This window comes from Spermophilus citellus (genome assembly GCF_964194105.1).
Source record: "Spermophilus citellus genome assembly, chromosome: 8".
NCBI classification, from domain to species: domain Eukaryota; kingdom Metazoa; phylum Chordata; class Mammalia; order Rodentia; family Sciuridae; genus Spermophilus; species Spermophilus citellus.
The window spans coordinates 99151386-99165698 of NC_138189.1; the positions used below are offsets into that span (position 1 = coordinate 99151386).

The 14313-nt window shown below is 37.5% G+C and overlaps 1 protein-coding gene across 3 annotated transcripts in view; it reads left to right on the plus strand.

Moving 5' to 3' along the window:
- Window positions 1-14075, plus strand: part of PAPSS1 (3'-phosphoadenosine 5'-phosphosulfate synthase 1) — a 109363-nt gene extending 95288 nt beyond the window's left edge. For all 3 annotated transcript variants that reach the window (XM_081304738.1, XM_081304739.1, XM_081304740.1), the window contains exons 11-12: window positions 362-591; window positions 13369-14075. In XM_081304738.1, coding sequence (XP_081160864.1) covers window positions 362-591; window positions 13369-13507 — 369 coding nt within the window. In that variant the 3' untranslated portion in view covers window positions 13508-14075. The remainder of the gene's footprint in view (window positions 1-361; window positions 592-13368) is intronic.
- The last annotated feature ends 238 nt before the right edge of the window (window positions 14076-14313 follow it).

The following is a 14313-nucleotide window of genomic DNA, read 5'->3' on the forward strand; positions in this document are numbered from 1 at the left end:
TTATGTAGTATGTGACAGAGTCTAGACAAAGTAGCAGAAGTATGTACCAGTAGAGATGTCACAAAAAGTCAAAGGGCTGGGGGTGCAGCTCAGTGGTAGAGAACTTGCTTTGCTTAGGATCTATAAGGCCCTGGGTTCCATCCACAGCACTACAGAAAATAGGAGCTTACCCCAAAAAAGCTGAAACCCTTCAGTATGACTAATTCAATTATGGGAATTCAGTTAAGGGATTGCCCTTATATACTGCACTTCTAAAACTTTGCTTAAAAAAATGCAAGTACCTGTATTTATTATCCATTTACTCCTTTTCAGTACTTGGTCATAAAAGTATAGATATCTAATATGCAAACTTTTATTCTAGGTGCAGTGGCATTGCCGAGCAAGGATGGTGGCAGGAGCCAATTTTTACATTGTTGGACGAGATCCCGCTGGCATGCCTCATCCGGAAACAGGGAAGGATCTTTATGAGCCAACCCATGGTGCCAAAGTGCTGACAATGGCCCCTGGCCTAATCACCTTGGAAATAGTTCCCTTCCGAGTTGCAGCTTACAACAAGAAGAAGAAGCGCATGGACTACTATGATTCTGAACAGTGAGTTTTGCATTCTCTGCACAAATCTGTGTAGCCCTTTGCGGTCCAAGCCGCTTCCAGGGCTTTCGAGTGTTACTTCATCTTTACAACTGTTCTGATGACTGGCTTTGTTGCACCCACTCAGAATAAGGCAACTCATCTCTCATTTAAAAGTTAGAAGTAGAAATAAAAATTGAATCTGCTTTATTGTTCATGGTTTCAGGAATTTTGAGTTGAAAGGCAAAATTGAGAGTTCTGTGTCTACCATGTCTGCTACCAACTGTTAGTACAAATTATTGCTGGTATTGAGCACATATGTATCTCCCTTTGACTGACAAAGTTATGGTAATTTCTGACTATAGGTAATTTCTATAGGTGGTGCGAGCTGTGCATTCAAAGTGGCACTGTGAAGCTGTAGAATCAGAAGTTACACATTCTAGCCCTGTCTTTGCTATGTGATCTAGTTAGTCCTAAAGTTTTAAGGGTTTTTTTTTGTCCCTATTTTCTAATCTCTGGAATGATGGCGGTGGACAAGGCAATTTCCCCCTATATCAAAATCTGTAGCTTTTTCTATGATTTGGAGTAACTAGTTATTCTTATATTTCAGTAGGTGCTTATACATAAGACTTGTTTTGAGACTCATGTATAGTGCACTTGCTTTTATAGTACAAATTATGATTAATACTCAGCAAGTAAAACAGATTCAGCAAGTAGAATACATTTATTTGTTAGTTTACTTTTGATCAGTGTCAACTCTCTTGACAGGCATTACTGAAAATTGACTCTGTCTTGTCTTTTTTCTGTGGCACTTTACACTGGCCCCATATTCAGGAATGATGCTGACCCTGACATATCCTCACTTGATGTGGCCCATTTTGTCACAGTGTGACAGGAAAGAAAAAGAAACCTTTTTAAAATTAAAACAACAGTTTTCATTGCCCTCTTCAACCTATGGGCTAAAAAGCTCCTGCCTTGAATTCTAGATTTAAACCCTAAGGAATGGTTTCTAAAATAGATATACGTTTCTTTTTGATTAATTTCTTTGAGGTAAGATAAGTTACCCAAATAAAGAAATATTAATGTTGCCATTGGAGATTGGAGAATTTGTTGATTTCTCATTTAATGACAAATAATTCTGAAGACAGTGCACATTTGAGATGGCTTTCTGAGTGATAACTATAGCTAAAAATAAAAGAAAGTCTTATGAGAGTGAATGAACTGAAAAGGTTTTCATAACTGATGCAGGCAAGTGTTAAAGAACTCCTAACCATTTCTTAGATGTGTTCCCTGAACACTGTAACCCAGATTCCAGCTTAGTTCTGAACCACCAGAATTTGCAGCTAACCAGAACATTTTTATCCTTGTACAAAATCAGATTCCAAACATCTAGGAATAAATAGTTTGACATCATGTGGGTTTTTGGTTTTTTAGAAAAACCTTTAAAAATATATGTGTAGCGGGCCACAATGATGCAAGCCTGTAATTCCAGCTACTGAGGAGGCTGAGGCAGGAGAATTGCAAGTTGAAGACCAACCTGGGCAACTTGCAAAGACTGTCTCAAAATAAAATTTTTAAAAGAACTCGGGAACATAACTCAGTGGAAGAGTATGGGTAACGGCCAGCTTCTTGTTGGGGAATTTTCTTCCTGCCGAGGAGGGTGTAAGGTCTAGGATAATTAGTAAAGAACAAATGACAGAGTCTGAAATATATTTTCAAAAGCAGAGGCCCTGATAAATCCAGTCCACATGGGAGCTGGAACTAGACAAAAGAAAAATGTCTCCAGTAGTTCATTTAAGGGAGGATATCAAAGGTGGTGGTAAGCTTTCTAAGGCAGTCTTGCTTCCTGATGTCTTGCAATTATCAGGTTAATTAGCATCTTGTCGGGTCACACCCATCTTAGATGCTGTGTGGGACATGACAGATTGGAACAGGAATTCACAATGTCTCTGGGCAATCGCACACAGAGGAAATGTCCACTGGTAGTTCCCAGACACCAGATGTTTCTATTCCCTAGGCTACGATACACGGTGGCTCACACACAGCATGGCTGGCTTGCGACAGAAGAGTGCCTTCCTAGCCTGTATGAGGTCCTGAGCTCATTCTCCAGTACTGCACCCCAAAAGTGTATATATGCATGCATGCATATTTATATACACATACTATAGTTTCACTAAAAATAATAGCCTTAAAAGTGTATGCTGAAGGTTATAAATTGACTTTTTCTACCAAGGGGATGCCTCTTTTGAAGCTTTAAAAGGAAGAATTACAAGAAAAATAAAAGCAATTATAGTAAACTTTGAACTGCATTGCCACATAAGATTATTGAAACCTTAAAATATAAATTATAAAGGAGGATTAAAAGGTTTCAGGTCCTGTCCTGCCCTTTCATGGTTAACTTTATGTAGGCCACAATCAAACATTCTAATTTACTTAGTCCATGGGGAGGTCTACCCATTGGTAATTCTTTTAAAAGGCTCCCACCTAACCCCCAGAGGAAGGGTAGTAGCACCTTCCTATAGTCTATGATACACACAGTGTCAGAAGTGGACTGCTGGGATAGAGTGTTTTTGGTATCTCACCCAACACACAGATTATTTGTCCTGTTAGTGTACAAGCGGTTATGAATGTCAGCTTGTTCTCAGAGTTGTGATTAACTGAATTAATTCACTCACATAGTGGCAAGGGAGAGCAATGAAGAGAATCATACTGCCAGTGGCTAAATATGTCAAACTTAGGTGCATTTCTGTTTTGTTGTGTTAAGAAAACAAAACTAACCTCAAAAAGAGTTGAGCTTTTCTTTCACACTTCTTGTGCCGATATGTTTCATTTCTGTGGTCCCTTTGCATGGTCAGCTAATTTAATCACACGCAGGACCCTAGAATCCATCTGTATGTGGTTGACTGATGTGCTGGTAAGCCCTTGATAACTTTGATGTTTGGTTAAATCTGTGTAGTATTTTTTTTAAGTCTTTCTTTTAATCATTCAAAAAGCTAAATAATTACATCAGTTCTCATAAGATTTTCCAAAGATGAATTCTATATTAGTTGCATGAGTGGCTCATTTCCTTGGAATTTTTTTTTTTTTTTGGTTACTAAATCTTAATAAGTTGTAACTTGGGAAGCTTTAAAACTCCCTTCATTTTCTAACTTTTTATATTTGTGTTCAAATATAATTAAGTTGATGGGAATATGTTGGAAAGTGATTAAAATTTTGTGGAAAGGCGATAGTCTTTGATGTAGTGAGAAAACAGTTATTAATTATGCACATATGAGGTTGCCTTAAGTTTGATTAATGGTCATTAGTCAATGCCAGCTTTTATGAAATTAATGATTTTGCAGCTTTTGATTTGATTAAATACCAGTGTAAGACAAGGCTTAGGAGAAAAAAAAATTCATGAAGATTTCAGGCAAGATATTATTGATAGGAATTGTGATAAAAATCATGTGTTTATGTTTAGAAAGTTAAGGAGGTTCATATTAGCTAAAATAGTCACTCAAGGAAATTTAGTTTTAGGACTGCGGTATTAAAGTCTGTTGCAGACATTACAAACATAGAAATCATTCACTTTTCTTATTTGTATTTTTTTCTCTTTTGAGAAAGTAAACATTTGTATTTGAATAGATAAGTGCAAATTTATTTATATGATTAAGTGCCCATGAATGAAAGTGTCTTGTGGAAAGGGAGGGATAAGTGGGTGTGAATGTTCATTGTCTGGTATGTTTGTTTTCAAAAGAGTATTTCTTTCATATTTTGAATGCATGTCCTGTTAGTGACATTTTAAAAAACACTCTACTTAATGTGTGTCCTTCAGGGCATTTTTAGATCTTCCTTTCTTTTATTACTTTTCTAGGAGACTTTCTATGCCATGACTCTAAACATAAGTCACTGTTTCCCAGTTGCTTATAGTACTAGTTTTCTATTGCTAAAGTAACACATTATCACTAACTTAGTGGCTTAAGACTCTACCAGTTTATTCTCTTGCATTTCTTTAGCGCAGATGACTGGGTAAGCTTGCCTGAATTCTCTGGCTGCACTGGCCTCTTATATGATAGCTCTGAAAAAGGATCCATTTCCGTGTTGGTCCTTGTTAGCAGAATTCAATTCTTTATAGCTCTAGGATTGATATCCCTATCCTCTTACTAGCTGTTGCCTGAGGATTGCTCCCTGTGTCTAGAGGTCAAGTTCGGTCCTTCCTTGTGGACCCCTCCATCTCAGTAGTAGAATCTCCCTCCTTCATGGAATCTGTCTCATGCTTCAGATTTCTCTGGCTTCTGTTTTGCTACTAACTGAATTCTTTTTCTTTTTCTTTTTTCCATTTAAAGGTCTTAAGTGATAAGGTTAGACCTACCAAATAATATTATTTTGGCCATGCAGCAAGGGATCATGATAAACACTGGGGGCAAAGGTCATTTGGGCCATCTTTGAATTTTTCCTATCATAAGAGTGGATATTTCAGCATAGAGTTCTAGGTGTTATATAAAATGCTCAGAACCAATACTACCTTTACTCTCATAATATTTCTGAATCCTGAATTTCTTTTAGTTATTGTTCTTCCTGTTACATAGAACTGTAAAGTCACTTTTCCTTTCAGCTCACTCTTTACCTCCAAGTCTGGTGTCAGTCATTGAAATACTTCTTGTGTGAATCCTTTACTTTCCCTTTCCTGCCACAGTTATTTTTTTTTTCCTGCCACAGTTTTTGTAATACACAGGTCTTTTAGAGCATAGAGGACTGTGTTTTCTGTTGATGCATAAAGGACTTTGGTTTTGTTAGTTGTACTGTTTCTTTTGTGGAAGTCTGATTGTTACTGCATGAGTTTACAGGTTTTGTCCTGTATTTGTAGGTTTTGAACATATTTTATTATGGGAATTACTATTAAAAGATAAGACCTGATTTAAAATCTGTGATCTTCTATGTTTTAGCATACATTTATATCATAACTAGGGATAGCATTACTATGTATATTTTGGAAAATCAAATGATTTATTTTTACCCTGTCTTACTTGGAATCAATAGATTATATTGAAATGGTATAAAACGTTGACTTTGCTATGCACTATTCCTTTAGTAACTACTTACTGAGCCTTTACGATATATTTGCCATTCTTGGGGTGGATAGTGTAGTTGGAAATAGGCAGATGTTTGTTTATTCACTTATTTATTTTGGTACTGGAAATAGAATGAAATAGAATGAAAAATTATTAAAGCCTTTAAAAAGAGGAAAAATAATGCCTGTGCTATTGCCAAAATGTTTGTATACTGTGCTTTTTTTTTCCCCCATACATTCATTTAACACAGTTGAACATAGTCAAGTCAAGAGTATTAGGCTCTGAACTCAAAAGTCAAAGCATTCTGCCATGGAGCTTCAGTGATAGCTCAGCCCTTTTGTTTTTGTTTTTTTTTTTTTTTTTTTTTTTTTTTTTTTTTTTTGAAACAGGGTCTTGCTGCATTGCCCAGACTGGTCTCAAACTTGTAATCCTCTTGCCTCAGTCTTCTGAGTCAATGGGATTACAGATGTGTACCTCTACACCCTGCAATAACAGATTTTGTCATTGCCTTCATGGGATATAAATTCTAGGGAAGGAAACAGACAGTAAACCACTTACAACATAGTTCAGGGTGGTAAGAGCTTTGCAGAATACTGTGGGGAAACTGCTGGCAGTTGCCTGACCAAGTCTGGGGCAGTAGGTGTAGATTCCTGGAGCAAGTGACTTTTGGGCTAAGAGACTAGGAATTCCTGTGGTAAAGAATGGAATAATTACATTCTGGACCAGATGATCAACATGAGCCATGATCCTGGGGGATTACCTTAGAGAGCTTGGAAAAAAAGGCCAAGGATGGAGTAGAACATAGTCAAGGGATGACGAGATAGCCAGAGACCAGATAAGGCAGTTCTTTGAACTGGAACTGGAATAGATGTGAAATTTTTAAAAGATGATGTTGTTGCAGTGTGGGTTGGATATGAGGAAGTTCAGGTTTCTGGTAACGAGGTAAGTTAAATTTATAGGTTAACTTTCCTAAGCAATTAACTAAAAAGGCTATATAAAATAACAGTTTCACAAAAAAAAGTATTGTGAGCTGACAAGGTAATAAGAACCATTAAGTGAATGCTAGAATGAGCAATGAAGCTGCTTTTGCTCTAGTAGACCTATTTTCAGGGCCTTATAATATAGGTGGAGCAGTAATGCAACTGTGGTCTTCATCAAATTGTTCAGTCAACAGGAGACACTTCTATTCACCTGGGACTTACTTCCACCTTTTCTAGGGCAGGACCTGCTGAGAACCCAACCCATTCTCCTTCCCTAGTAGACTATGAGCAGAGTATTAAGCTCTGGACTCAAAAGTCAAAGCTCTGCTAAAAAGCGCCAGCTTATGTTACCTGGGTGATATCAAAACAGACAAGAACCTGAAGCCATGAAATTACTTTTAGGGGGTTGACTAGGCAAGTTTCAAAGCATTCAGCAGAAGCAGACGTTAATAGGCTCTTGCTGGAGCACTCACCTTGAGTCCTAGGCCTTGACTTATTCCATTAAATCATTCTTGAAACATAATGAACAACTTTAGTCAAAAATTACAAAATATACAAAGCAATGAATGCCTCTAGCAAGAAAAGAAACCACAGTCAGCAGAGGCAAACCTGTAAAGACTTCATGTACTAGCATTAGCAGACGTGGATTATGGTACTTACAATGTTTATAAAACCAAAGATAAGCTTGAAACTATCTGCAGGGAACATAAAAATATAAAGATGATCTAGCAGCTTAGAAAAGGGGAAGATGGGGGAGGCCATTGTGAAGACGTGTATTAGTACAGGCAGGGTTTTTGTTTTTTTCTTTCCACATTTTTTATTGATGAATTATAGTTGTACATAATAATGGGTTTGTTGTTAGGTATTCGTACATGCACACAATATAAGACTATAATTTGGCCAATATAATTTCCCAGCACTTCCCCTCTTCCCACCCCACCCCACCTTTTACCACTTTCCCCTTTCCTCCACTGATCTCCCTTTGATTTTTGTGAGACCCGCCCCACCACACACATACATTCTTCTCCTGTTTCCTCTCTAGCTTCCATAAATGAGAAAAGACATATGACCCTTGATCTTCTGAGTTTGTTTTATTTCCATTGACATAATGGTCTCTAGTTCTATCTATTTTCCTGCAAGTGACATAATTTCATTTTTCTTTATGGCTGTATAAAACTCCACTGTGTATATATTCCACATTTTCTTTATTTATCCATAATGGACACCTGGGATGATTTCATAGTTTGTCTATTGTGAATTGTGCATGGGTATGCATGTATTGCTATAGTATGATGACTTTAATTCTTCAGGAAAAGTACAGAGGAATGATATATTTGGGTCATGTGATGGTTCCATGCCTGGTCTTTTGAGGAATCTGCATACTGACTTCCATAGAGGTTGTACTCATTTATAACTCAACAGTGTCAAAGTTCCTTTTTCTCCATATCCTCACCTGCATTTATTATTGTTTTTGTATCCTTGATGACTGACGGGTAGCATGATTTTGGTGGGTTACAACTGGGATCGAAGAAGTGGATTGACTCAAAACATTTTTAGGAGGCACAATCGGTAGGATTTGTTGTATAATTGCTATATTAAATGATGGCTGATTTTTCCCTTAATAAATATATAAATCTGACATTCTGTCCATTCCCCCCAATTTCAAAACAAACAGTAGCAGCAAAACAGTTTAGTTTAGTCTCCTTCTCTGGAATTGCAGATCTGATTCTGATTTTACATTTATAAGACAGTTCATAAACAAAAGATTTTGTGTATTATGTTCCCTTTTTAAGAGTCTTTTATCTACCGAATAGATGATAACTTTTCTCCTTGGTTTTTTTATGGTAAACTTCCTTCAGTTAGCAAAGACAGAGATGATATGTAAATATGCGTTGTTCTTTGTCCTTTCGCAGACCCTTCTTTTGAAAACATTCTAGAGCGGTGATATGCTTTTCTGTCCTAGAAATAGAAAATAAATCATTCCCCCCCCCCTTTGATACGATTAGGAGCATTAGATAAGATTTCATTAGGTAGCTCTTGTGTGGTATCATTACTTTAAAACCTGGCAATATCCATATGTTGCTTTCATTCTGTCCTGATGTCCAAGATAGGGGGCAGGGGGAGCTTGGGACTGAGCAGTAACCAGCAGGGTGAGATAGAGCGATACTCTGGTAGAGCTAGGACGGATTCCACGGAAGGCATGTTTTCTTAATGCCAGGAAACCAAAGTAGCCTGAACCAGACACAAGCTTCTTCTCTATCTCAGAGTCCTGTGCAGGTCTGCAGATATGACTACTTGAGGGATGAACTGACACACACATCACTGCTAGAGAAAAGCAGAAGGTAAACGAGGCAGTGCTGGAGAGATGTTTTCCCTAGTGTTATGGACAGAGTGGTTCACTTCTCCCTGTAGTGCAGAGTGATCTTGATACTGCAGCCCAGTGGAAAGAAAATCAGCCTCAGTCATATGAGCTAACTCTTAAAAACCTCTGTTCTTAGAAAGATCCTTCTTTATGGATGAGTGGAGTACCCTGGTTTTGATGTATTCTTGGGAAAATAGAGGGTGAATATAAGAGGCCATCAATTAAAAATGTGTGTTTCTGAAAAATTATTAAAGCCTTTAAAAAGAGAAAAATAACACCTGTACTATTGCCAAAATGTTTGTGTGCTTTGCTTTTTTTTTCTATACGTTCATTTAACACAGTTGAACATAGTCAAGTTTTTACTATAATAGAATTTTGTTTCCTGCTTTTTAATTTATTTCCTGTTCATGAACATGTTTCCATGCTGCTAGAGGTTTCAGTGGACTATCATTTTCTAAAACTGAAAATGTGTCTTGTTAGATAGCTTTTCATTACTATAACAAAATACCTGAGATAATCAACCTTAAAAAGTAGAAGAGCTTATTTTGGCTCAGTTTTAGAGGTTTTAGTCCATGACTGCTTAGTCCCTTTACTTTGGGACCGTGGTGAAACAGTACTTCATGCTGAGGTGTGTATGGTGGAGCAAGCTGCTCATCTGTGGTGGCCAGGAAACAAAGTGAGAGAAAGAGATCAGCATCTCACAGACGTTTCCAGGACACACCCCCATGACTAAGGCTTCCCACTTAGCTCTATCTCCTAAAAGTTTCCACTGGTGCCCAGCTAAGGACCAAGCCTCAATGGGGACATTTCAGAATCAACTACTTTTATTTGGATAATTGGACATCTGAGAGCTTTGGGGATTAACTTTTGGTCAATAGAGGAGCCTCTAGAAGTAGGTAAGTAACAATGCACCCTGTCCCAGTTGGAAGCACAGAAACCTCAAATTTTCTACATCAAAATGTTTTTCTGGGTGCTTTCAAAACTTGTCTATTGCCACTCAGTTAAAAATATGATCTATGGTAGGTTATAGATTTCATGACACTTTATGGTCGAGAAAATTGAGTTGATTCTACAACATATTTTAGGATGGCCCTAGGAATTCATTATTGATTGAATATCTGATGGAAGCTGTTTTATAGCCTTTATGACTGAGGTGCTTGGAGGAAAAGCATAAAAAATTAAGGAATCTGCTCAATTAGATTATAGATAATTAAGTTTTCCAAACATTTCTGTTGGTCTTTGATTAAAAAACAGTAATTGTTAAAATTGTCATGTATGACGTCAGCCAGGGCTTTGTAGTCTCTGAAACAAAGCTATAAATAGCCATTTATCTGGTTTTGAAGCAATAATTTTTAATCTGTCTCAAGAATTTTTAGTGTTTTGATGTATTATAAATGAACTGCTTTCAAGTTAGATGAAAAGTTAATTAGATCCAAAATAATTAGGTTCACTTGTAAGTTACCACCAGTAGTTTGAGTTCTGTCAAAGAAAAAATATCCTTTTCCTTCTCTGAGTCACTTATTGTCTAGTTAGCAACCTTAGAAAGCTGGGTTAATTGAATGTGAATCTTCAAAAGATGAAGGGCCATCTGCTGACCCCATCTTCAGTCCGTGTGAATAACTTGTGCCAGTGGCTCTGGTGGCCACATATGTGGACTGAGGGACAGCAGATGGTTGTAAAGATTTTAAATCGTCAGCAAGTGGCCAAGAGTCATTGTACTTTGGAGTTCATCAAGATGCTGGCCACATGTGGCCGGTATGTGTTATTAAGGGTCCCGTGTAGGTTGCTTGCTGGTGTGTTATTTTCCTTCCTGCTGTTCTGCCCCTTCCCCTTTGTTTTGTTAAGACCCAGCCTCTGTCTGCTGTAGATTATAGGAATCTGTAACTGAGTGGTTTTGGAAAGGGAAAAAACCAAACATATTTGGGTTTCTTTTTCCAGGTGCCATGGGAGATTGGTTAACTCGGTAGAATGAAATTGCCCTAATTAGAATTGCTCTGTAGGGAAAGCCCAGGTCCTTTATTTGGTAGTCTTTTGTGTTTCTGCAGATTCACGATTACTTATAGGTAAAATTTATAGTTATATTTAGATGATTCCCCAAATGCCTCAGTTTTTATTTGATGGAATGATTTCTGCAGAATGATGTCTGGACTCCTTGTGAAGATAGGATTTAATTTTATAGTGACTCATGTTAAGACCTTGAACCTGGCTCTGGTAAAAATAAAGTCCTTATGTAACAGAGATAGACATACAAGTTTGAGGCAGAGGGAAATGTGTTTTCCGTAGCCAGGGTGGAGTGGAACCACCACCATGTGGAAGCAGGAACTCCCATTTCATGTGATGAAGAAATGCTTGTGGCATGTGGGGCAGATGGAGTGTGAAATAGCTTCAGGAAAAGAGGTACCCGGGGACCTTGGTTTAAAAATGCAATTTCAGAAGGAATGCAAGAAAAGTTCTGGATTTCAGACAGTTTGGCATTATGGGGAAAGAAAGGACTTTAATTGGTCTGGCTTTTTTCCTTTAATCAAAGTTCAGGCGGAGTCATCCAGCAAGCTGCTCTCTTACTTCTTGATTACTACCATCAAGAACAAGCACTTGATTCGCATGACATGAGTTTTTCATTTTTGAAACTGAAGTTTCAAGTTTGCATGTCCAGAAAGCTCCAGAATCATAGTTCTCCTCTGTGAAGTTTGTTTAGGGAGCTGATAAGTGGATCTCCTGAGGAATCTGAAGCACTCAACCAATATTTTGTTGGATGGTTCTCAGCTTAACTAACCAATTTTACATCAGGTTGGAGTAAGCATTTTTAGATACTTTGTTAGACAGCTTTATCTCTTTGTGACCAAAATACCTGACAAGAACAACATAGAGGAGGGAAGTTTATTTGGGCAATGGTTTCAGAAGTTCAGTCCATGGTCATCTGGCTCCATAGCTGTAGGCCTGAGGTGAGACGGAACATGGTAGAAGCGTGTGAAAGAACAGTACTGCTCAACTCCATGGCATCCAGGAAGGAGGTGGCAGGGGTTGGGTGGGAGAATCTGTTAAAATATTAAGTTGAATATACATGCTTACCTATCTTCCTGTCTTTCTGGTAGTTCAGGGAAATAGGAAGTGCAGATGGGATGACTGGGAGATGTTTTGTGTCTCAATTGAAGTAGTGCCTTTCTGCTTAGTAGGTAGAGATGGGATTTATAAAGCATTGACATTGATTTCCTGTGATTTATTTAATGAGTTGCACTGTTTTATATTCATATCTTCTTTATAGTATTCCAGAATAAAACTCTTAAATATAATTCAAAGAGGAGTGGAGTGTTCATCATATCTCACTACTTCAATGCAATTGAACAGGCTAGCAACAAATCTAAGGTAGAACTACATCTGGAGGCAAGATTCAGATTGATCTTAGGAACTGACAATTGTGGTCAGTTATAAAGGTGGACCAGCTAGGTGGGAGAGGTGCTTATAAACTGGTGGTAATAAAATCACACCCAAGGCTTCCAAACCCTCTGAGCAAATGGGGTCATTGGGTACACAGAAAAGCAGAACAGACCAGAAGCCAGACACGCAGTATGGATCACAGAGGAAACCCTGGTACCTCTTTCTTGGCTTGGAGTGCATTCCCAAAGAACGGCCAGTCTGAGCACTCATAGATACACTAAAAAACCAGTCTAGGAAGGGGACTTTCAGATTCCCCTGACTATAGAGAAGGTGAACAAGGTTAGAGAGCAGACAGACCTTAAAGGGCTATTAGAGATAGGTTTCTGAATGCTGTGGTTCTGGATTAGTGTCACACTAGAGGATTCTATGTGCCCTTCATCATGATCTCTTAATTGCCAGTAGGAAGAGCATGACTCATTAAGGGAGGTGAAGTGTTCTATATTCATTCAGTAAAATTGATTGAATCTATATTGAATCAAAAATGGGATCCTTGTGATTTGGAACTGTTCTGCAACTTCACTGTGGTGGATACATGAATGTGCACATGTGATAAAATTACACAGAACCGAATGCACACACTGGGAAATGAGTGCAAGGGAGGCTGAGGAAATCTGAGTAAGAGTGGTGGTAGCTCGCTTCCGTGCTTCCCTACTGGTTATGATATTGATGCTGTAATATCACAAGATGTTACTATTGGGAGAAGTTACATTGGGTCTCTCAACACAGAATTTTGATATATTATTCTTACAGTTTCATAAGAATCTGTAATGATCACAATTAAAATTCTCCTAGTTCTAAAACTGAATAATATTCAGTAGTGCAGTATATTTTGCTTAATGACAAATTTGAAATCAGATTCATATTAACCTTGTCTAGTAGTCTAATATAAACAGAAAGAATAAATGCTTTAAATTTTTTTCACAATTGCTTTCTAAAAAATGTGAAATAATTTTCACTTGACTCTGTCTTTCAGCCATGAAGACTTTGAATTTATTTCAGGAACTCGAATGCGCAAACTTGCCCGAGAAGGCCAGAAGCCTCCTGAAGGCTTCATGGCGCCCAAGGCCTGGACCGTGCTGATGGAATACTACAAATCCCTGGAGAAAGCCTAAGTGTTAACCCAGTTGCTCCATCTTTGATGCTTCACCAACTCACAGAGGGGACCACATAGTCGTCACTGTTGGCATTTCTTTGTGGTTGTATCTGTCTGGATGTGCTTCCTAAAAACAGACCAATTTCCTTAACTTGAGTCAGTTTTGGTCTGCCTTACGAGTTCTGTTTTGAACTAGTGTAACACACTGCTGGTTTTAATGTATCTTTTCCACTTGTAATAGTTAAGATTCCTATAATACAATTTTAAAATCTTGTCTTTTTATATTATATTTATGCTCTGTCTCATGATTTTTTCAAGCTGTTATATTAGTTGTAACCTGTATACACATTGATTCTCACTTTTCATCCCTTTTAAACAAAATCACTAAATAGTAAACATGGCTTGAACTTGTTTGGGGAATTTTACAAGAAGCGTAGCAATTAGAATTTTTTTTTTTATGTTGAAAATTTAAACTGCCTCCTCTCTTCCAATCAGCTATTGATCTTTCAGCTGTTATAATCTAAAGTATTCTTATGATCATTGTAAACCCTCTATTCAATAAAATTAATTTTTTTTGCTTCTTATTGGATACTTTTTATATTATATTGCTTTGTTTATATATACCCTTTCCTACTGAAAACATTGCTAATGGAGGAGGGAAGATGTAGGCACCTTTCATTTCTATGATCTAATACTTAGCTCCTAACACTATGTTATGTGAAAATATTATATATGTTACGTGACATTTACACATGTTAAATCATTCTTCATTTGTACAGAACCTCAACCAGCTTCCCCAAATATGTCTTTAACATTCTTGTACAA